This window comes from Callospermophilus lateralis, chromosome 6 (genome assembly GCF_048772815.1).
Source record: "Callospermophilus lateralis isolate mCalLat2 chromosome 6, mCalLat2.hap1, whole genome shotgun sequence".
NCBI classification, from domain to species: Eukaryota; Metazoa; Chordata; class Mammalia; order Rodentia; family Sciuridae; genus Callospermophilus; species Callospermophilus lateralis.
Window position 1 is genome coordinate 2313922 of NC_135310.1, and position 23434 is coordinate 2337355.

Sequence of the window (23434 nt, forward strand, 5' to 3'; positions counted from 1 at the left end):
AATTTATCCACTAAGCTTCATGTTTAGGTCCTCCCCGTTGGAATTTTCCCTTGGTAGTTGTACAATGTTATCGTGGATAAAATAAATATTCTCAACTTTTTGCAACATTATATTTGGTTTTCATGTACTCTAAATCTGAGACCTCCTTCTTATGGGTTGGATTGTTCTTGTTTCCTGTAATTACATGTATCATTTTTATCTTAATGCCATTAAATTTAAGAAATATTATTCTTTTTTTAAAAAAAGAGGTTGGAACTAATGGTTCAAGAATGCTGCTCTGTACAGTTGCTCACAAAATTACATCAGAATTGATGACTGGTGATGATTAACTGCTACATTGGAACAAAATTCTATAAACAAAAAGTGCTACAAAAAACAAAACAAATTTTTAAAAAAGTACTATGGCAAAAAATCACAACAACAAGAACTCAAAAAATAAAATAAAATGCCTAGTACCTGTACACTTACATACACCCGCTTTTTTGCTTTCTCTTACTGACACCACCATGATCTTTATGCAACAACTGCTCCATTTTGTCCTTTGGAATGTCCAGAATGCTCCCCATCAACTGCAATACTTCAAGACGTTTGCCTTTTGGTGCCTTGAAATGACCGATCAAAAGGTTTCTCATGAGGACCTTGTCTAGTTTTCCTTCTGTGCTGTTGACCAAAGTGGACAATTTCTGTTGTGCATGGTCCAACATTTCTTTTCGGAGCTCGTTTTGTTTTTTCAGTTCTTCCATCTCTTCTTCCTTGAGATCTAAGTCTTCTCTCAGTTTGGAAGCAGAATCCAACATAGCATTTGCTTCATGCAAACGTTCCTGCAATGATGATACTTCTCCTTCTAGCTTTTCGGCCTTGTTCTTCCATTCAGCTACCAACTGTTTTCCTTTGGCTAGTTCAGCAGAATGCATAGCTTTCTCTTCTTCTTGGGCGTGCTCTAGGTTACTTGATGACAGGGCACACTGCCTTACTCGTTCCTGGCAGAGCGAAAGCTGCAGTGCATTCTCATCCCTCTGTTGAGAGACCAGACTCAACTGTTCCTGCAGGGACTCTATCTGCACACTGGCTTGATGACTTGCCTTAGAAGATGTAGCTAGCTTCTCCTCCAAGAGTGTGACTTTCTGTCTCAGTTGAATCTCTTTGTCTTCCGCAGCCAATATTTCCTGGGCGTAAGACTCTTCTGATTCCAAGAGCTGGCTGCGTAGCCTTTCTAGCTCCCGGTTTAGGCGTAATTCTTGGTCCTGTAAGTGTTGAACCTCTTTTGTTCTTAGGATTTTTACTTTGGTCTCTTGAAAAATATCAGAATTCAATGTTTGAGCATCTCCTCTTTCTCCAGGCAACTGGGCTTTTATTTTTTCAATAGTTGTCTGCAAGTTCTTAATCTCCTCCTCTTTGTCTAAAAGTAACTGGCTATGCGCAGCATTCATCTGCTCATATTGGTACTTCAATTCATCCATTTCCTCCTTCTGCTCCTGTAAAGACTGAAGTAGTTGCATTTTACGCTGGTTTTGATTTTCAATTATATTCAGATGGTCTTCAATTTCATCTTCCAGATGATTTTTGACTATATTCAGTTGAGATACCTCCAATTCTAGTTCTGTGATAGCATCAAGAGCTTTAGGCTCAGCCACTGGTACAGCTTGATTTTGCTGTTCCCTAAGTGTTTCCAGTTCGAATTGCAGATAGTTGTTTTCTGCTTTCATGTAGGTAAGATTTCTGTCCTTTCTTTCAATGACTTGCCTTAAAGTTTCATTTTCTCTTAAGGCCTGAGAACACTTATCTAAATCCTTTTGTAGTTCTGAATTTTTTTCTTCGAGTTTTTCAATAAAAACTTCTTTCTCATTTAGGACTTGTTTCAATTGCTCCTCGTCTTCTATATAAGATGCCAAAATTTCCTCCATTTCTTTTTCATCAGCAGTCATTTGCTCAATATTCTTTTTGAGTCCTGCTATTTCAAAGTCCTTCTCTTGATTGAGTTGCACTACACACTCGTGTTTCAGCTGTAAGGCAGAGGTATTCAAATGATGTGCATTGGAGAGTTCCTGAATAGTCTGCCTGTGATTATTTGCTTCTTCCAACAGTCTTTTTTCTGCCTGGTGAAGTTTGGCTTCTATCTCTTCTTTGTCTCTTTTTAGAGTCTCCATGATAGTGTCTTTTTCTTGAGAGATTTGATTGTTAGCAGCAATAGATTCTTCCAACTTACGCCTTACATCTTCACGTGCTAAAATCAACATTTCATTTTCTGTTTTGAGATCAATAGCAACTTTCTTTAAATTTTCATTGAGCTGTTCTACTTCAGAAAGATTTTGCCTTAAGTTGCCAATTTCTGCTTCCCGTTCTTTAAGCATGTCATCCTTACAATGACTGTTAGAGTCTTCATTCAGAGAACTTCGGTACTTACTCTTCAATCCAGACAGCTCATCTTCAATTTGTCTAATGGGATCCTTAAGCCCAAGGTTTTCCTGCTGGATGTTTAAACTATTTTTTGGTGACTGATTTAGCTGATCTACTAAATCTTCTACTTTACCTTCAAGCTTCTGCTTGGTTAAATGCAAATCACTGAGGCTCTGTGCATTCCCAGTCAACTTCTCCTTCTGCACATGCAACTCTTGGGATATGTTCATTTGATCATCCTCAAGTTGATGAACTCTCTTTTTTTCATCATCTAGTTCTTGTTCCAACTTCTTGATGACAAGGTCTCCTTCATTTTGTTGTTTGGATAGCTCATCTTTTATCAAAATCATGTGCTTTGTAGCTTCCTGATTCGGATGATCCAGTTCTTCTAACTCAGCTATCAGCATTTTCTCTTCATTGATAGTCTCATTCAGTTCTTCCTCCTTTGCCTTCAAGTGAACTTGTAAGTCTAGTAATCGTACATTCAAATTCATGTCTGTTGAAGCTCTGTTTTTCATGACTTGATGGTCACAGCTCAATTTTGACAGTGACATCTGAAGTTCCTCTTTTTCTTGACTCAATGATGACTTTTCTTTTTCTAAAGCTTCAACATGCATTTTAAGTTTCAGATTGTCTTCAGCAAGACGGTTATCCTGGTTTAAGCCATTTAGTCTCATGATTTCCTTCTCAGCATCAGCCAGGGCTTGTTTTAGCCTGAACACTTCTTCCACTGCTGAACTCTGAGGAAGGATTTTTCCCTTTTCTGCCACAGTAGAACTCTGCTCCAAAACTGACATTTCATGCTGATGATCATCTATGTCTGGACTTTGGTTTGGTTGAAGAGTCTTGATAGCATTTTGTACTTTGCAGATTTCACTTGTGTCAGAATGATATTTTCCCTGAGCCTCAGCAATCTGCCTCGAGTGACCAACTTCAGGTTCATATCTTGCAACTTTAATTGACAATCTGCTTGTTTCTTGTCGTGATAAAATTATGTCACTAAAATCCATGTCATCATCACGGAAGGCGGAAAAATGACTACTGATCCCGGAACCGAATGGAGCCAGAGCAGTTGTTGTTGGTACGCCACCAGCTCCTGAAGGTACCCATTGAGCAGCTGCCTGTAGTTGAAACACTTGATTTTGCAGTACAATCTGTCTTGCTTTAAGATGGCGGCTGATCTCTACCTCTTTCTGTTGCAGTTGATATTGGTAACTTACAGACTGATGGTTTATTTGCAGCTCTGATGCTTCATGCTTTTCTTCCAGATCAGTACAATCCTTTTTCAGTCTTTCATTCTCACATCTTAGTGTGGAATCAGTAGTTTCCATTTCCTCTTCCCAGCAATGATGTAATGCTGCTTCTGGGTCTCCTAAGTCATCCAGAAGTATTTCCCTGGTGAAGCTGGAGATATGGCCAGTGAGGGAAGCCAAGCTGCTCCCCACCTGACCCAAGAAGTGGCCCAAGCCTGAGACCAGGCCTCCAAACCAGGACGACATCGCCGCCACTTCAGTGATCCATCGGACCAGCTCCAAACACCGCGTCCATCACCGTCCACTTCTCTGCCCCGAACGTCCTCCAGCGTTGCTAGGGTCAATTATGACCCAAGCGCTCAGAATTCCTCACAGCGCGAGGTTCCTGGGGCTCCACCAATTCCAACTATCCCTCCCTGCCTCTAAACTCAGAAGCCAGTCCTGGGCTTTGACCGGGGGCTGGCAGCCAGTAGCACACTCACCCCCTGCAGGGCCTCTGCTTCTTCCCTGCACTTGCCTGTCAGCTATTGGCTCACAGGATTGGGCAGGGTTGGCTGGGAGGAGCTAGAGATACAGGAAAGTGTCCTAGTTTGAGTCCAAAGGCACTCCCACGAAGAATCAATGTTGTAGTTGAAATCCAAAGGTAGTTCACTGGACAGTTCCCTCTTGTCTGGGAGAGGTGGATTTTTTGTTGCTTTCAGTTGCATTCAGTTGACAAGGTGAGGTCTCGCTCCATTACAGAACGCAATCTATTTAATTAAAAGTCCCCGATTCAAAAGTAAATCTCACCCCAAAACACCAGAGTAATTACCAGAGTAATATTTGGCCAAATATGTGAGCATCATAGCTCAGATGGTTAATTTTATTTAACATATAAAATTAACCATCACAAAGTCTTAATCATTCTCAGAATTCAGATTATAATATGGATTAAATGTCACTAAAGAACCATCTTTACCCTTTCCAAAAATAATTTTTTGCTCTTAATCTATGAATGTTTGAGTTCATTTTAACATTATATGGTCTTTGTAAGTTCTGATTGAAGTTCATTTAAGTGCTCAAAAATTCCACTTCAATTGCACTTAAGAAACTTTGTTTTTGAGCCAAAAAGTTGATGTTCACTTAACCTATTGTTGTTTATCAATGCCAAATATAATCCAGGTTTGAACAGTGCAGAGTGAAATAAAAAGTTGAGAAATTTTCTACTATGGAGGAACAATCCTAAATTTAAATCCCATACCTAAAGTTAAGGATCAGAAGGAGTTAAGATAAGGCCCTGCTTTCCAAGGTGTTTAAATTCCAACAAGTTAATGAAGAGGCAGTTTTGTAGAGTTGGGGACAAAGCAAAGAGATGAAGCACATGGGATGTAACAGGCATACCAATTGGGACCAAAGCAATTTTGGAGCTAAACTGACAGAATGCATTTATAAAACCTCTCTCACTTGCAAGAGTTGAAGAGTAAATGAGAACATAGTGTGTAGTTCTCACCTGATGGCTGGTGCAGAGAAAGTGGCCAACAAATAGAGCCTGCTGCCATTTTGTTCATATTTGCTTTTTGTTTTGTTTAGGATCATTTTCCTTATTACCCTTTAGAAGGGGTTTGGGTTTGCTCCCATTACTCACTTCCCAGAGCCCATATTCAGGAGACTCTTTTCCTTGAGCTCTTCTTTCTATATGTGTATTCAGGGAGCAAATACTCAAGGTGGCAGAAATAAAATTTTAAGAAGGAAGAATTTTAGGAAAATTAATGGTTAAATAGATTCTAAGGATTATATTAATCACCTCATAATGTCTCTTGCCTTCAAGATAGAGCAAGTAGACATAATTCCTCAGATTGCTATCAGAAACTAGTGACTGCATTTGTGTCTTGTGCTAGAAAAGGAAATCTTCTTTGTCTTTCTTATTCATCTCCAAATCTGAGAGAGAAATCAGGCCTGTATTAGTCAATCTTTCTTCATAAAAGACTAATATAAAAATTTAAGCCCCTTTCAGCATCTGCTGAAGTTGAGAATCCACGCTATATCCCAGCTGTGTCTACTGTTGAAGAAGCCATCAACAATACCAAGTATCCTTTTCTCCCTTTTGACCATTCCTCCTGTGTGTGCGTGTGTGTGGGGGGGGTTGTGTTTGGGTGTTGGTGTGTGTGTGTGCGTTTTAGAAGGCACTACATAAAAAAAAATAAAGATGTTGTGTCCAATAAAGGCTAAATAATAAATATTTTTTTAAAAAAGAATTTAAAATGTCCATAAATGTTATACAAACTGTGAAATTAGATGCTTTCGCATCTAGGGACTTTTATAACTAGGACAAAGAATTAAATGTAGTTCTGCTGTGTGTAAAATGATCAAAATAAATCACCAATATCATAAAGAAAGTTAAGTCTTGCCTATGTGGAAGCGATTGTTAAAGTCATGAGGATGGAGGATTTCACTGAGAAAAGAAGGCACATGGAGGAAAAGGAAGCTTCAGTTTTTCAATTGCTTATTATGTTTCAGCATTGGTTTGTTCTTTCCTAGACAGTATTTTATTTATTTAGTATAAAAATTTGGGGGGAATATCTAGTAGAAGAACTGGAAGAAAAAAAAAAGAGGAGAAGGATTTGAAGAAGAAAGAACATGAGAGGAGAAATGGATAAAGCAAAATCATGATATTGTTTGTGATTAAGGCAAAAGGAAAGAGGATGGGGGCAAAGGTTGGTGTACGTGGTCAGATGCTGCATGAGGGGCACATTGAGGATGAAACCTGAGGAAGTTGGTTATTGATGATCTTTGTGGTTCATGGGGAGTGAAAGTGGGATTTCAAGGTAGTCAGGATGAGCTGCTCCAAGGTTCAAGTCAGCATTCAACAAAGATAGTGCCTTTTCCTTCATATCCCCTTCACGCTACAGAACAAGACCTACTTCCCCTCATACTTTATCTCTTGTAACTTTCTCCTTGTGGTCTTCTGTCTCATTTCCTTCCATGTTTCTCTCTCTGAAAAAGAGGACCCTTGGATCCTGGATCCTCATTAAGCACATATTTATAAAATCCATTCATATACTGAATGCTGAAAAGGGAACAATGAAGTATTTTCCTTTCTAGTAGTTCTGAATATTTTCTTTATGTCAGAGACTCTTCCCTTTTATATATGTATAAATTGGTGATTTTGAAAAAAAAATATGTCATTTAAATTGAATCTGTGAAAAATCACTAGTTCAAGACAAGTGTTAATTCTTACCTTGAGAGTTTTTGTTGATGTACATTAAGGTAGTCAGTAATTGATATATGGTTGGGTTATCTCCTGTTTTGCATTGATTTCATGGGTTTATCATGGAACTTTTTCTTAGGCAGATATACTTTATACTGATGCATTACATTTTCTTTGATTTTTCATTCCTAATATTTATAATCTAGTGGGTGCTAGGTTTTTATATCATTTCTTTCTTGCTTCTATTGCCAAACTGCTTATTAAAATACAGGCTAAAAAAATAATGTTATAATAAGAGTGGAATGAGTCTATTGTTTTTCTGAAAATCTTTCTAAGTTGTTCTCTTGGTTTCTGTTTCAATTTACAGCTACAGAAACTAAACAAACAACACCCCTCTAGGGAAGACAGGGATGTAACACACACAATGCTTATGGCCCTGTGAGACACATTTAAATTATTAGACAGGTGAAGAAAGGTCTTAAAGGGAAAGGTTGATTTTTTCCCATTTCTGTCTTGCACAGTAAGACAATGACAGCTCTTTGTGTGATTTTATAGTGTACAAATGTTCCAGTAGACTAGTCACCGATTTAATCAATCATCCAGATGTTTAATCAAACATTCAGATATTTTTGTCAACTCTATGTGAAATAATTTAATGCCCCAAAGTGACTTGTTATTATATTGTATAGAAGAATTGAACTATGGAAAGTATTGAATAGAACCCTTCCATACAACCTTAATAAAGAAATAGAAACTAACACACACCCATCAATTCTTATGGTCATGCTTATTTACAGTGATAATTTGAACTCAACAAAATTTGTTTTGTTCACAGAATCTAAGGCTTTAGTATAAGGTGATATTTTGAATATTTCTTCAGTTGTATAAATTGGAAAAATAATGTGAATTAGTAATTATATTTTATGTCTGTCTAACTGTAAATCAAGTTCAAAGCATGAAATGTCACTTTAATTTTTATAAAACAAATTACTTGTAAAACTTGTAAAAATATTAATAGTATTTCTTAGGTCAACAAATGTTTCATACAATACAGGATAGTAGTGCAAAGAATATGGAGGTCTTAGAAACAAACCATCTAGTTTTGAATCTCAACTAAGTTATTATACATAACTTGATCTTGGGTAGATTTCTTGACTTTCCTAATCTGAAGTTAATTCATCTGTAGAGCTCAGTGTCATTGTAAAAATTAACTATAGTGAATATAAAATGCCTGGCACTTTATAGCTTGTAGCTCTTATGCTTTTTCTAAGTTCTCACAATAGGTACAGTGCTTTAAAATCATGTGTTCTATTTATCTGGAAAATAAGCCTCATAGTGTTCCTTTGCTCTCCTAAAGTATACATAGAATGTGCAACTCTATAGGGCCAATATTATTACCTTACTCCAAAAGTATACTTTTAACACCGACAAGGTTCTTGGTACTATCTCAGCAAAGGAATTCGTGAGGAACAAACAGACATAATTTCTGTCCAATTAGAAAACTAATTTAGAAGAAAGAATAAATATGTGAATAACTAGATGAATAAGTACATATTATAAAATACACTCTACTCAAAATGTACAATTACTGCAAGGAAGCAGAACTGAAATGCCTGCTTTGCAATAGATAGTCCAAGAAGAGTCTGAGTCAATGAAATATCATCTGTTTCTTGAAGCATAAGTATGCTTAACACGTACATTAGAAATTATATTATAATTAGAAATTATATTTTATGTCTGTCTTACTGTAAATCAAGTTCAAAGCAAGAAATGTCACTTTAATATCCATAAAACAAATTACTTGTAAAACTTGTAAAAATATTAATAGTATTTCTTAGATCAACAGATGTTGCATACAATACAGATAGTAGTGCAAAGAAAAGGGAGGTCTTAGAAATAAAACGTCTAGTTTTGAATCTTGACTAAGTTATTATTCATAACTTGATCTTGGGTAGATTTCTTGACTTCCCTAATCTGGAGTTAATTCATCTGTAGAGCTCAGTGTCATTGTAAAAATTAACTATAGTGAATATAAAATGCCTGGCACTTTATAGCTTGTAGCTCTTATGCTTTTTCTAAGTTCTCACAATAGGAACAGTGCTTTAAAATCATGTGTTCTATTTATCTGGAAAATAAGCCTCATAGTGTTCCTTTGCTCTCCTAAAGTATACATAGAATGTGCAACTATATACGGCCAATATTATTACCTCACTCCAAAAGTATACTTTTAACAGTGACAAGGTTCTTGGTACTATCTCAGCAAAGGAATTCATGAGGAACAAACAGACATAAGTTCTGTCCAATTAGAAAACTAATTTAGAAGAAAGAATAAATAAGTGAATAACTAGATGAATAAGTACATATTTTAAAATATACTCTACTCAAAATGTACAATTATTGCAAGAAAGCAGAACTGAAATGCTTGCTTTGCAATAGATTATCCAAAAAGAGTCTGAGTAAATGAAATATCATCTGTTTCTTGCAGCATTAAGTATGCTTAGCAGGTAAATTATGAAGAAATTTACAGTTCTAGGCAAAGAAAACTGATGTGTGAACTGTATCAGGAAAGAGTTTTTTTCTGCATTGACAAACTGAAACAAGACGGGTGGATTGGAACATCAGAATAAGGGGAGGCAGATCTGAGATCCCAGTGGAGGCTGGGAGAGTGGAAAAGACAAGGCATCAAAGGCATTTAGAGTAGCTTAGGTTTAATGTTTTTTTTTTTTTTCTGGTATATAGGATTGAACCTAGGGCCATTAAACACTGAGTCACATTCGCAACCCTTTTTTAACTTTTTCTTTTGAGACAGGGTCTTTCTAACTTGTATAAAGACTCACAAAATTGCTGAGGCTTTCTTTGAACTCCTGATGATCCTGTCTCTAAATAAAATACCAAACAGTGAGATCCTGTCTCTAAATAAAATACCAAACAGGGCTGGGGATGTGGGTCCAGAGTCCCTGATTCAATCCCTAATAGCCACTCCCCCCCCCCAAAAAAAAAGACATCTGCTCTCTTATCTATTATGTAAATGCTTAGTATAGTGACATAAATGTTATCTGTTGTTGTTTAAACAGTATAAAGGATACATAAATTTTGGCTTCTATCTCAGAGCTGAGAGTGTTAATCTGTAATCCAAATAGAAAGGTGGACAAAAGACAGGTGAAGGGTAACTTGCAGTTGGTGGCCCAGGTGGCTCCACAGAAAGGTGAATTGGATCATGAGGTCAAACCTCATCAGTGGATCAATCCACTGATGGGTTTATAATTTGACAGGATTATTGGGAGTTGGTAAAAACTGTAGGCAGTAGGGCATACATTTGTTACCAACTCCCAATGGGAGGGTAGGTCATTGGAGTTGATTCCCTAGAAGGGGACATCTCATTCCTCAGATCTTTCTTTCCCTCACTGGTGTTTTTTTTTTTTTTTTTTTTTTTATCTCTATGAGATAAGCAGCTCTGTTTTGAAGCCAGGCTCCCTGGCTTGTTGATGTTCATTTTCTCCTGGTGTCTTTAAATATTCTTTCCCTTATACACATCTATATACAAATTTCACCTTATAAGATTTCCAATCCTAGCAAATTAGAAGTCATCCTAATAATCTCGTGTTAATTTAATCCTCTCTTTAAAATGTTCTCTCCAAATACAGATACCTTCAGAGGCACTGGGGATTAGAACCCCAACATATTAATTTGGGGCAGGGACACTCTTCAGCATATCCCAGAAGAATTTTTCTGATTATCAAATCTCAAATGGGAAAGAAAAAAAAAAAGTACTCTAAAGGTAACTGATAAAACCGTTATGTGCAATGTGTGGGGCTGGTTAGTTATTAAGTAACAAAGACATGCAAATACATACATAGAGTACACAATAGATACAACCATTTTCATTAGCCAAAAGCACATCGCCTTATTTAGAGAAAGTGATAGAGCAAATGAACAAAATGTCCTGAGTAACTTTTATGTATAGACCATTGCTTTCAACTTCTATCTCTCCGTCTTTCTCTTGCTTTCTCTTTTCTAGTCATGAATTTGAATTATCAAGAAAATATTTAAAATAGTTCAGAGAGTTAACCCTTCTGAACCACAGAGATCATTTCTTTTTTTTTTAAAATTTTTAAGGAAACATTAAGCATTTTACAATTTTGTCTCTGTCTACTTTATTTTAAGTCTCTTAAGAGCATCAAATATATTTTATGTGTCATGGACTCCAAGAGTCTTACACAGTGCTAGCTTAGTAAAGACACATGAGTGCTAGTAAATATTGGTTGGATAAAATGATGAATAATTTCAGATAAGTTAAGTGAGTCATTCAGGAGAATTATCAGGAGATTTCAAAACACAATTTTGATTGCTTTCAGGTGAGCATTTGATTCCCCTACACTGTTTACTTACATTGAATTTTTGAGTCAGTAGTTTTCTTTGTGTTATGAACTAAAAGTGAAAAGGAGAATAAAGAGAAGTCACTTGAACAATTAATCCTATATAAAGACAAGTGCTTAGTCATCTTTTCTTACTTTCCGACTCTAATTCTTATGATATTATTATTATTATTATTATTATTATTATTATTATTATTATTATTACTGGTGCTGGGCATTGAACCCAGGGCCTTGTGCATGATAGGCAAGCACTGTACCAGCTGAGCTATATCCCCAGCCACTTTCTGATTATTATAACCATATTCATTACATGATATTCTTCTATACAGATTTACCCAGAAAAAAAAAAATTATAATCCTTTCCATTGTATTCTACTACAACTATAATCTTACCTATTATTTTAAAATTTGAAAAATGTTATGTAATTGTCTGTTTCACTTTGTTTGAGAAATTTATATTATTTGTATCTTTGGCAATTTGAAAGTGATTCTTAAATTTTACTCATAATCATTAACTATAGAATGGTATATATGCATTGTAATTTTATTCTATACACTTCCTAGGGTATCTTGCTAAAGGGTCCTCTGTAGGAAAACTAACATTTAATTTAAAAATGCTCTTACTACTTGAAGAAATCACTTGGTGCTTGGCAATAGCACTCGGTACCTATGAATATAGTTAAAATAAGAAGACATATAGTTTTTTTGAAGACGATATAAAGATGACTATAACGATCTGAAAAGATGTTGGAAATCATTAGCATTAGGGAGATGCAATCTGAGACCATCTTGAGGCATCATCACACTTCACAGGTTAAACAAAGAAAACCAAAGTGGTAATACCAGATACAGATGATACAGGACGCAGAGAAACTGGATCTCTCATACCTTGCTGGTGAATACTGAGAATGGTACAGCCACTCTGAAAACAGGTCACTAGTTTCTTAAACAAGTAAACCTACCCTTATCACAGGGCCCAGCTCTGACTCTGGTGGATGTTTATTCCAATAAAAAGGAATGAAATGTTCACCCATGCAGCAACTCAAGTGAATCCCAAGGATATCATGCTGCATGGAAAAAGGCCAATCTCAAAAAGTCATATAGTGCATGATTCCATTCATAAAACATTCTTGAGATGACAAAATTATGGAGAGGGAGAAAAAGTTAGTGGATAGTGATGGGGGTGGTGTTGGCAGTGATGTTGTAAAAGGGTAGCAAGAGGGAGGAGAACTGGAGGACATTATATTAAGCAAAACAAGTCAGGCACAGAAAGACAAATACTGCCTGTTCACACTTACATGTGGAAACTAAAGGTGATCTCAAAGAAGTACAAGAAAGAATAGTGGTAACAGAGCCTGGGAGAGGCGTGTGTGGGTGTGTAGGCAGAGAATGATTAATAGGTGCAGGGGTGCAGATGGATGGAATGACTCCTTATGTTGTGTAACATGTAGGATAACTACGGCTCACAATAAGTAATATTTCAAAACAGCTAATAATGAGAATTTTGAATGTTCCCCTCACAAAGAATTGGCATGTCCTCTGTGAGAGATATGCCCATGACATGATTATTATACATTGTATTTATATATTGAAATGCCACTGTATACATATATTACATGCTATGATTACCATATGTAAACTCTACACATACACACAGACATACACACAACAGAAAATAGAAAGTGGAAAGAGAAATTTTAGTGGTAATGGAATAGTTCTCTATCTGGTTTGTATTGGTCACTACACAGATGATACAATGTCATAGAACTACAACACATTGTTCTAACATTGGTTGGTCTTCCTAGTTTTGATATTGCACTACAGTTGTATAAGAAGAAACCATTGGGGAAACCGAGTGGAAGGTACATACTACTGTTCTATACTTCCTTGAACACTTTCTGTGACTCTATAATTTGTCAAAACAACAAAATCCCTTCACTTATTTCTTCCCATCTTGAATTGAGTTCTAAAAGAGGCAATACACTATTTTCTCTTTCTTTCCTCAATGCAATTTTCCATTATTTTATGTTACCATTGTTACGTTCTGGTGGGTTTCAAAACTCACTAGGATTGAGCTTTCTCAGCAATGTTTTCTGCTTTTGTAACAGTAAATACAATGTTATGAAGAAAAAGTTTTGCAATCTCTGTACTCAAGCATAAGGCTAATTAATACACAGAACATAGTATGTTCATTCAGGAAACAGATATGCTTACATAGAAGGAAAATTTATTTTTAAGATAAACATTCAAAATAATGTATCAAATAGCTGAAGTAGTGATAGCTATCTATTTTTAGAAATATATAAATCCTCGCTTTTGACAAGTTGGTTATACTCAAGACATTACCAAATTGTAACTTGCTTTCATATTCTATATCACATATTTAATGTGAACAGAAAAATAAACAGGAATAAATTTTCAATTTATTCCCCAATCAAATGAAACACTATACAATGAAATGCTTTGCATTTTCATTTGTTGCACAGATGTGTCTGGAAGAAACTTGACTTGAAATCTGGGATATCTAGCCATCAATTATTCTCAGTGTGATACAGAGGATATACTTTTTAACTACTATTTTTACTGCTAAAGAATCCTTGAAAGCACTATTCAGGGATGATTGGGAAAATTTTTGAAATAAACAGTGAGATATTTATCCACTAGAGATACTTGGCTTAGGTCACAAGTTTAGAGAATAAACTATCAACTGTATACCAAGAAATCTAATTAATTTATGATTTTTCCTTATAAAGCCTAAGGGATCACCTTATTTGTCAAAATTCTTTCAGTCTCTCACAAAAACTAAAAAATCAACATCCCAAGGAGAATTCTGATAGAACACTTAAATTGTTAAACATTTCTGCATATGAACATTTGCTCTAAAAATATTTTTATACTTCTCTCTCTGTATATATTTGTTGAATGTCTTTATGAGATAAAATATAAAAAGTGTTCCTGTAAGAAACTTTTTAAAACTTATTAAGGCCCCTTTCTATATAATAAAGCAACGTTTATATTATTACTTTTATCATCTTCAATTCTTGGCTATTCTTATGTGCAGAAGTATATATTTTAGGAAAACTATTTCAACAAATACTTTTCCTTTTAGCTTCAAGTCTATTATATACTTTACATGGAGCTTAAAGTGCTGTATTGTTCTAGGAGCTGTTTTTCAGTCTTTCTTTTCATGATATGATATGCCCCTTAATAAATTCCATGAGAACAAAGCTCCAGAGTCCATAATCCTGAGGATGAATTGGCCTGTAGGGGGATATTCAAGATGAAGTTGCTATTACTTCTGTATCCAAACCATCAAATTCCTTTAGAAGCATTAATCCTGAATATGAAAGGAGAAGAAATGTGTTGCCATATGACAATACTGTTCTTGTAGCCAAGGTGAGCTAAGGTCCTAGGCCAAAGACTACTGTGGTTTAGCCTTCCTTAGTGTGGCTCAGCCTTGCTCACTGTAAGTGCCACCTCCAGCTTCATATGCTCCCTGTGCTCACCACTGGCCTACTCTTGTATAAAAAAATAAAAGCTGCATTTAGCCCTAAGCCTTACATAAAATAGAAAATGTATTTCTTAACTTAGTGACCCAGATTTCCTTTCAATGGGAAGGAGAATATCATCCCTTTCTTACTGGTTAATGGAAATTGCCAGGTAAAGTATGTATAATCACTCAAAACTCCTAAAGTAATTAAACTACTGAATGGACATTCCACATCTCTCCACCACCACTACTCTTAGTCCTCATGCACACACACACATTACCGCCAAAGACCATTAGCTCATGTCTTTATGTAACCAGCCCTAGCTAAGAGCTGAGATTGGCACTGTGAAATAGATAGAAATATTGGTTTGAAGTCCTGTTGCTTTGGCATTTTCCAGAACATCTTAAAATGTCAGTGGTGAATATATGTTCAAATATTGTTGTCTGGCAAGTTGCCCAGAGCTCCAAAAATAAGATAGAATAAGTCCACATTTCATTAGTTACTGTGAAAGTTCCATCAAGCTTATCAGTTGGTTCTTAAGTCCCATTAGTTAAAGTCACCTGACTAGTTTTTCAGTTGTCAACTCTATCATTGTCCTTGCCTGAAGACCAGAAGGTGTGTGTCAACACAGATGGACCCAAGGATTCAATGAAGCACTCCCTCTGCTTGTCAATGAGAGGAACTCTCTGTGGCTCCCACACACATCCTCAGGTGGATGGGCACTCCAGGATTCCATACCCTCATTTGCTTATTCATCTTGATCTGATTTTGTTCTGTATACACATAAATGACTTGGAAACTCTCAGCGTGGCTGCTAGAGAAGTAAATCAAAGGGCTTCCTAAGCCTGAATCCAACTTAGGTCTTTAGAAGCAACAATTGAACCTCTTTCTCTTGCTCTACCAGGATAGGAAGGATACAGCACTATTTCCAACCAGTTCCCTAATTAAAATACCTTCAGAGTTGTCATTGTTTTTTAAAGTAGTTACTAAGCTGACTAAATAAGATTACATAGACTCAGCATCTCTAGGAAACCATAACAGGTAGAATATGGAGTTAGAAATGTTATTTTTAGCCCATATATTACAGCAAGAGATTAGCACTTGTGAAATTAGATTGTTGAAAAACTGCCTCATGAGGTTACTGAATTTCTTTATAGACCCGAAGATACATGAATCTCTGCACATACACAAATGAAAGTCCACACATTTTTTGTCAGGACAGTCATTTTGCATAAGATTCATTGGTATCTAAAACTCAAATTCAAATTCATTATGTGTTTGTGCCACTGGTGATTTGAATGACTTTGTGATCAATCTCAATTGCATAGGTTTAAAAAAAGATTGTTTATATGATTTTTGTTTGTTTGTTTAGGTATGGGATTAAACCCAGGGATGCTTAACCACTGAGCCACATTCCCAGTTGTATTTATTTTATTTTGTTACAGAGTGTCTGTAAATTGCTGAGGCTGGCTTGGAACCCCTGGAATTAAAGGAATCTGTCACCACACCCTGCTAAGTTTACAAGATTTTTTTTTTTTTAATCCATGTCCTCATAAGACTAAGCCTTGATAAACAGGTAAAAAGTCCGATAGATAAGCACAAACTATTTTTAAAATAGTTTTCCTAAAGATCAGATTATTTTGAAGTTATAGAAATCATATTATTCTTTTTGTTTCTTTTAGTAACATCATTGTTTGGTGCATTACAATTGTTCAAAATAACGGCCTTTGTTATTACACATTGGTACCTTCACATGACCTAATTTGGGTTATTAGATTTCCCAGTACCTTCTCTTTCTCCTCCCTCTCCTCATGTCTGGAAATCACTTATTATCATCCCTGAGAAGGACATGAAAAAAGGAAATAAATTGCTGGATGACAGTTCTTCAGTGCCAAGGATCATTCAAAGTATCACCTACAGTGCATTGCTCCAAAATTGGGGCCAGAGACGAGGAAGCTACTCTGGTTAACTGTTGCAGGGTTTGATCAGTTCAATGGATTTTGGTCTTTGTTATATTTTGCCTGTCCCAGATAAAAGTTTTTCAAATGGACAAGCTAACCAGAAAAGCTGCTCCAGTCCCTTCTGTCCAGTCTAGTCTTTCTTACTCTAAGCAAATCATCCTAATGTTCCTCCCCAGCAACTGAGGAAACAAAGACTGATGATAGACATGAAAGAAAACTCCATTTTTTTATATCATTTGATACTCACTCCATGTCCATAAACTACTAAAGTGTTAGGGTCTGTAAACAAGTCAGGATGGCGCCTGGCATTTTGCCAGAGGGAGTGGTTTGTGAAGGAACGCCAGGGAGCCTTTAAGTGTGGAGATTCCTTATTGGTTGACTGCTGTATCTAGTTTATGTTGATTAAGATAAGCTGTGTGGAATGTATATATACCCCTCCTGTCCTACAATAAACAGCTCCCACTCCTGCTGTATCAATGTACACAAGTTGCTCCTCACACCCCGGTTATTTTGCTGCAGCCGGACTGTGGCACTAAAGGTTTGCAATAAATCATCTCAAATACTATTTCATCTGTGCTCATAAAAAGTAGACACATTTTAATTGTTGGAACCTTTTACCTCTCTTGGGACCGAGGCCATTATTGGTTGGTGGCTGAGGTGGCCTCATGGGTTCTTCCAGAGCATTTCCGTATACATGACCTGGCTGGATTGGTGTTCGCAGGCTTTTAGCCTCTGCATGGGCTTTTGACCTTCGTGCTGCCTAATGGTTGAATCTGAAATCTTCCTAGGCCCCTTAGTGATAGTGACGTACCTGCCCCTTCTTCGTTCTTCCTACTGTCTCTTCCTACTCCCTCCTTCTATCACTATATAAACTTGTCCCTGACAAAATAAAGTTGAGACTGTTGCACCTTCTTGGTTGTCTCCTCTCCCGACTCAGTGTGATTGTGGGCCAGGTTGGGTGGCAGGCCAGGTTGAGATACTTACCCTCTAGCTCAGCCCAGGAGAAGCTAGTGTGCTTCACTACCTCTGTCAGAGGGTGGTTCCCACAGCTGGTGCCTTGGAGAGGACAGGCTGATCCTGCCTGCCTCCCGTGTACCCTTTGTCACAGGGAGCGACATTAATGTGAGACCAAATCAAATCCAGGGATAGACATTAATAGAATATCTCAAATAAGTATTTAATAAAAAGGCTAGCAAATTCAGGGTCTTTAATGAAACTTTAATAAAATTTATGAGACAAGGAAACTGAAAGCACAATATTTTCTTAGGAACTTTTCTGTTTGGTGTTATCTTCTTTACAACATAGAAGCTTTTCCTAAGAATGCAGGGAGTATGAAATTTCTAAGGCTCTCTTGCTGTTTTCTCCATTAAACCCCTGTCTTAAGAATCTTGAATCTATATTAATCTTTGTAATTTTCTGGCTACCTATATAACATGTTTTTCTCAAGCATGCAGTGAGGTCGCTGTTTCCAAGAGCTCTTCAATTCTGAAATATAAGAAGTGTGTTTCCAGGCATTGAAACCCAAAGGCTCACCTAGACACAATGGAGTGAGCAGAATACATAAAAATCTCTCCTGACAAATCTGAACTCTGCTTTTCCCAACCATGTGAAGTCTATTGGAAGAAGATTCCAAGTAATTTGGCACGTCGAAGCAAAATATATACTTTGATATTCTTCTCAGGAGTTAGCCATGTTATGTTGCAGGAAGGCAGATTTTAGTGCTGAATTTCTGATTGTATCCCCCAAAAGTTGTTCCAGGCATATCATGCAAGAATGTAACCTCCAAAAAATAAATTATAAAGGGAGAAAATTAGACTTCAGAAGGCTGGATAATATTTGCATGTTCATGCATTTTACCACACATCAGACCTTCTTCCTTCTTCCTTGCTCTGATGTGAAGCATGTGCTTTCATTTTTCATTTTGGCTTAACATGTTATCATTTAATAATAATTCAGTAAATATACTTAGAACAAGAAAGTCACCTAATGACTCATGTCTTACGGATGGTTTCAAAAAAAATTAATTGTGCATTTTGTACCATAGAGTATTCCCAGTGTTTCCTAGAATTGTTGCAACTGATGCTGGAAGCTTCGAAATAGAGCAGAAGGCATAAGGTCTGTGGCTTGTGACCCTTCCCAAAGTATGTAAGATCGGTAGACATTGAATGCAAACAAAAAACTATGCATCATTGAAGTTTTTCCTGTCACTAAAATGCTAGCAGAGCTCAAGGAATTGTGAGTCCCTTTTTCTATAGTACAGGAAAAATAAGAAATTTCAAGACTTGAGTTACCTACAATTTCTGAGAACGTACCTTGGTACTTAGAAGGTTCTCAACTTAAAAAGAAATGTCATCATTTTCCATAGCATTTGGAAACTTTCCATAGGTTGGAAACTTTACTCTCAGAGGTCATCAGTTCTCAGATATTTATATGTTTTGAATACTTAGCCAATCTGACTTTGGGATGCATCTTCCAGTTGTTGTCTCAGTGATTTTCTTCATGCCTAACAACTGATGGCATCTTAATTTTGGTAAAATAATGTAAATGTTAAGGTGAAATTTAGAAATAAGAAAGGAAAAGCTGATATGGGTAGCTACTGGGTGTTTTGTCTTCCTTTTTTTTATTTTTGTAAAGTGAAACAAAAGATAAACCAAAAGTTTCTATCTTAAGTTAGGTAAAATCAAAGAGGAGAAAAAAGAAGATAATATAGCTAATACTTCACTGCCACCTGTAATTTCTAAAACAACTAAGAGCATTTTTATTAAAATTAACTTTGTTGACATGTATATTAAATTATAGAGTAAATATTAAATAATTCAATCTATATTATATTATTTAAATTTACTTTGTTAAATTGTATTAATTTAAATGAAATTTAATGAATTTTTAAATATAAATCATACTATAATTCAAGTTAATAAACAATATCAGTTAATAAAATAAATGTAAATCAAACAATAGTATTAATAAAAGAAATTTAAACAATACTAATTAATAAAGTAAATTTAAATTCGATTAATTTATATTAAATGATAATATAATTTATATTTAAAAATATATTAAATTTAATTTAAATTAATTTTAATAAAAATGTTCTGAGTGGTTTTAGAGACGACAGGTGTCAGAGAAGTATGTGCTATGCAATCTGCTTTTTCTCTTCTCTGATTTCACCTACTTAAGATAGAAACTTTTGATCCATCTTTTACCTTAATTTATCAAAAGTTTGTAACTACTTCTATTTTAAGCTTTTCATCTTTCAAAAACTGTTGTTAGCTTATTTCTCTCCCCAACTTGTTTTGATCTACTGTTGTATAAAATGTGTTTATAAGAATTATTGTAGAGCCCCCAATAGTATGTAGATAAACAGTCCAGATATTTAATGATGCATTCTTACTAATTAACTTTTGCATTGGCAATGGATCATGTGATCCCACTTTGGGGTTGACTCATAAAAATACTCTTCCTTCTGGACATATTTAACATCTGGAAAACTGGATTAATGTGAAGTGACTTTTCTGTAGAAGTGGAAATAAGCAAAATGGATAGGGGTCATAGAATTGGGATTCAAAGCATCTTAGAATTTATCCACTAAGCTTCATGTTTAGGTCCTCCCCGTTGGAATTTTCCCTTGGCAGTTGTACAATGTTATCTTGGATAAAATAAATATTCTCAACTTTTTGCAACATTATATTTGGTTTTCATGTACTCTAAATCTGAGACCTCCTTCTTATGGGTTGGATTGTTCTTGTTTCCTGTAATTACATGTATCATTTTTATCTTAATGCCATTAAATTTAAGAAATATTATTCTTTTTTTAAAAAAAGAGGTTGGAACTAATGGTTCAAGAATGCTGCTCTGTACAGTTGCTCACAAAATTACATCAGAATTGATGACTGGTGATGATTAACTGCTACATTGGAACAAAATTCTATAAACAAAAAGTGCTACAAAAAACAAAACAAATTTTTAAAAAAGTACTATGGCAAAAAATCACAACAACAAGAACTCAAAAAATAAAATAAAATGCCTAGTACCTGTACACTTACATACACCCGCTTTTTTGCTTTCTCTTACTGACACCACCATGATCTTTATGCAACAACTGCTCCATTTTGTCCTTTGGAATGTCCAGAATGCTCCCCATCAACTGCAATACTTCAAGACGTTTGCCTTTTGGTGCCTTGAAATGACCGATCAAAAGGTTTCTCATGAGGACCTTGTCTAGTTTTCCTTCTGTGCTGTTGACCAAAGTGGACAATTTCTGTTGTGCATGGTCCAACATTTCTTTTCGGAGCTCGTTTTGTTTTTTCAGTTCTTCCATCTCTTCTTCCTTGAGATCTAAGTCTTCTCTCAGTTTGGAAGCAGAATCCAACATAGCATTTGCTTCATGCAAACGTTCCTGCAATGATGATACTTCTCCTTCTAGCTTTTCGGCCTTGTTCTTCCATTCAGCTACCAACTGTTTTCCTTTGGCTAGTTCAGCAGAATGCATAGCTTTCTCTTCTTCTTGGGCGTGCTCTAGGTTACTTGATGACAGGGCACACTGCCTTACTCGTTCCTGGCAGAGCGAAAGCTGCAGTGCATTCTCATCCCTCTGTTGAGAGACCAGACTCAACTGTTCCTGCAGGGACTCTATCTGCACACTGGCTTGATGACTAGAAGATGTAGCTAGCTTCTCCTCCAAGAGTGTGACTTTCTGTCTCAGTTGAATCTCTTTGTCTTCCGCAGCCAATATTTCCTGGGCGTAAGACTCTTCTGATTCCAAGAGCTGGCTGCGTAGCCTTTCTAGCTCCCGGTTTAGGCGTAATTCTTGGTCCTGTAAGTGTTGAACCTCTTTTGTTCTTAGGATTTTTACTTTGGTCTCTTGAAAAATATCAGAATTCAATGTTTGAGCATCTCCTCTTTCTCCAGGCAACTGGGCTTTTATTTTTTCAATAGTTGTCTGCAAGTTCTTAATCTCCTCCTCTTTGTCTAAAAGTAACTGGCTATGCGCAGCATTCATCTGCTCATATTGGTACTTCAATTCATCCATTTCCTCCTTCTGCTCCTGTAAAGACTGAAGTAGTTGCATTTTACGCTGGTTTTGATTTTCAATTATATTCAGATGGTCTTCAATTTCATCTTCCAGATGATTTTTGACTATATTCAGTTGAGATACCTCCAATTCTAGTTCTGTGATAGCATCAAGAGCTTTAGGCTCAGCCACTGGTACAGCTTGATTTTGCTGTTCCCTAAGTGTTTCCAGTTCGAATTGCAGATAGTTGTTTTCTGCTTTCATGTAGGTAAGATTTCTGTCCTTTCTTTCAATGACTTGCCTTAAAGTTTCATTTTCTCTTAAGGCCTGAGAACACTTATCTAAATCCTTTTGTAGTTCTGAATTTTTTTCTTCGAGTTTTTCAATAAAAACTTCTTTCTCATTTAGGACTTGTTTCAATTGCTCCTCGTCTTCTATATAAGATGCCAAAATTTCCTCCATTTCTTTTTCATCAGCAGTCATTTGCTCAATATTCTTTTTGAGTCCTGCTATTTCAAAGTCCTTCTCTTGATTGAGTTGCACTACACACTCGTGTTTCAGCTGTAAGGCAGAGGTATTCAAATGATGTGCATTGGAGAGTTCCTGAATAGTCTGCCTGTGATTATTTGCTTCTTCCAACAGTCTTTTTTCTGCCTGGTGAAGTTTGGCTTCTATCTCTTCTTTGTCTCTTTTTAGAGTCTCCATGATAGTGTCTTTTTCTTGAGAGATTTGATTGTTAGCAGCAATAGATTCTTCCAACTTACGCCTTACATCTTCACGTGCTAAAATCAACATTTCATTTTCTGTTTTGAGATCAATAGCAACTTTCTTTAAATTTTCATTGAGCTGTTCTACTTCAGAAAGATTTTGCCTTAAGTTGCCAATTTCTGCTTCCCGTTCTTTAAGCATGTCATCCTTACAATGACTGTTAGAGTCTTCATTCAGAGAACTTCGGTACTTACTCTTCAATCCAGACAGCTCATCTTCAATTTGTCTAATGGGATCCTTAAGCCCAAGGTTTTCCTGCTGGATGTTTAAACTATTTTTTGGTGACTGATTTAGCTGATCTACTAAATCTTCTACTTTACCTTCAAGCTTCTGCTTGGTTAAATGCAAATCACTGAGGCTCTGTGCATTCCCAGTCAACTTCTCCTTCTGCACATGCAACTCTTGGGATATGTTCATTTGATCATCCTCAAGTTGATGAACTCTCTTTTTTTCATCATCTAGTTCTTGTTCCAACTTCTTGATGACAAGGTCTTCTTCATTTTGTTGTTTGGATAGCTCATCTTTTATCAAAATCATGTGCTTTGTAGCTTCCTGATTCGGATGATCCAGTTCTTCTAACTCAGCTATCAGCATTTTCTCTTCATTGATAGTCTCATTCAGTTCTTCCTCCTTTGCCTTCAAGTGAACTTGTAAGTCTAGTAATCGTACATTCAAATTCATGTCTGTTGAAGCTCTGTTTTTCATGACTTGATGGTCACAGCTCAATTTTGACAGTGACATCTGAAGTTCCTCTTTTTCTTGACTCAATGATGACTTCTCTTTTTCTAAAGCTTCAACATGCATTTTAAGTTTCAGATTGTCTTCAGCAAGACGGTTATCCTGGTTTAAGCCATTTAGTCTCATGATTTCCTTCTCAGCATCAGCCAGGGCTTGTTTTAGCCTGAACACTTCTTCCACTGCTGAACTCTGAGGAAGGATTTTTCCCTTTTCTGCCACAGTAGAACTCTGCTCCAAAACTGACATTTC

The 23434-nt window shown here is 36.1% G+C and overlaps 1 protein-coding gene across 1 annotated transcript in view; it reads right to left on the reverse strand.

Annotated features, from left to right (window-relative positions):
- Positions 1-464: 464 nt before the first annotated feature.
- LOC143641809 (thyroid receptor-interacting protein 11-like) overlaps positions 465-23434 on the reverse strand; it is a 55209-nt gene continuing 32239 nt past the window's right edge. Inside the window, exons 7-10 of the mRNA XM_077109629.1 lie at positions 21521-23380; positions 21080-21223; positions 3261-3842; positions 465-1256 (exon numbers count right to left, since the gene is read on the reverse strand). Of these exons, the coding sequence (XP_076965744.1) occupies positions 465-1256; positions 3261-3842; positions 21080-21223; positions 21521-23380 (3378 nt within the window). The remainder of the gene's footprint in view (positions 1257-3260; positions 3843-21079; positions 21224-21520; positions 23381-23434) is intronic.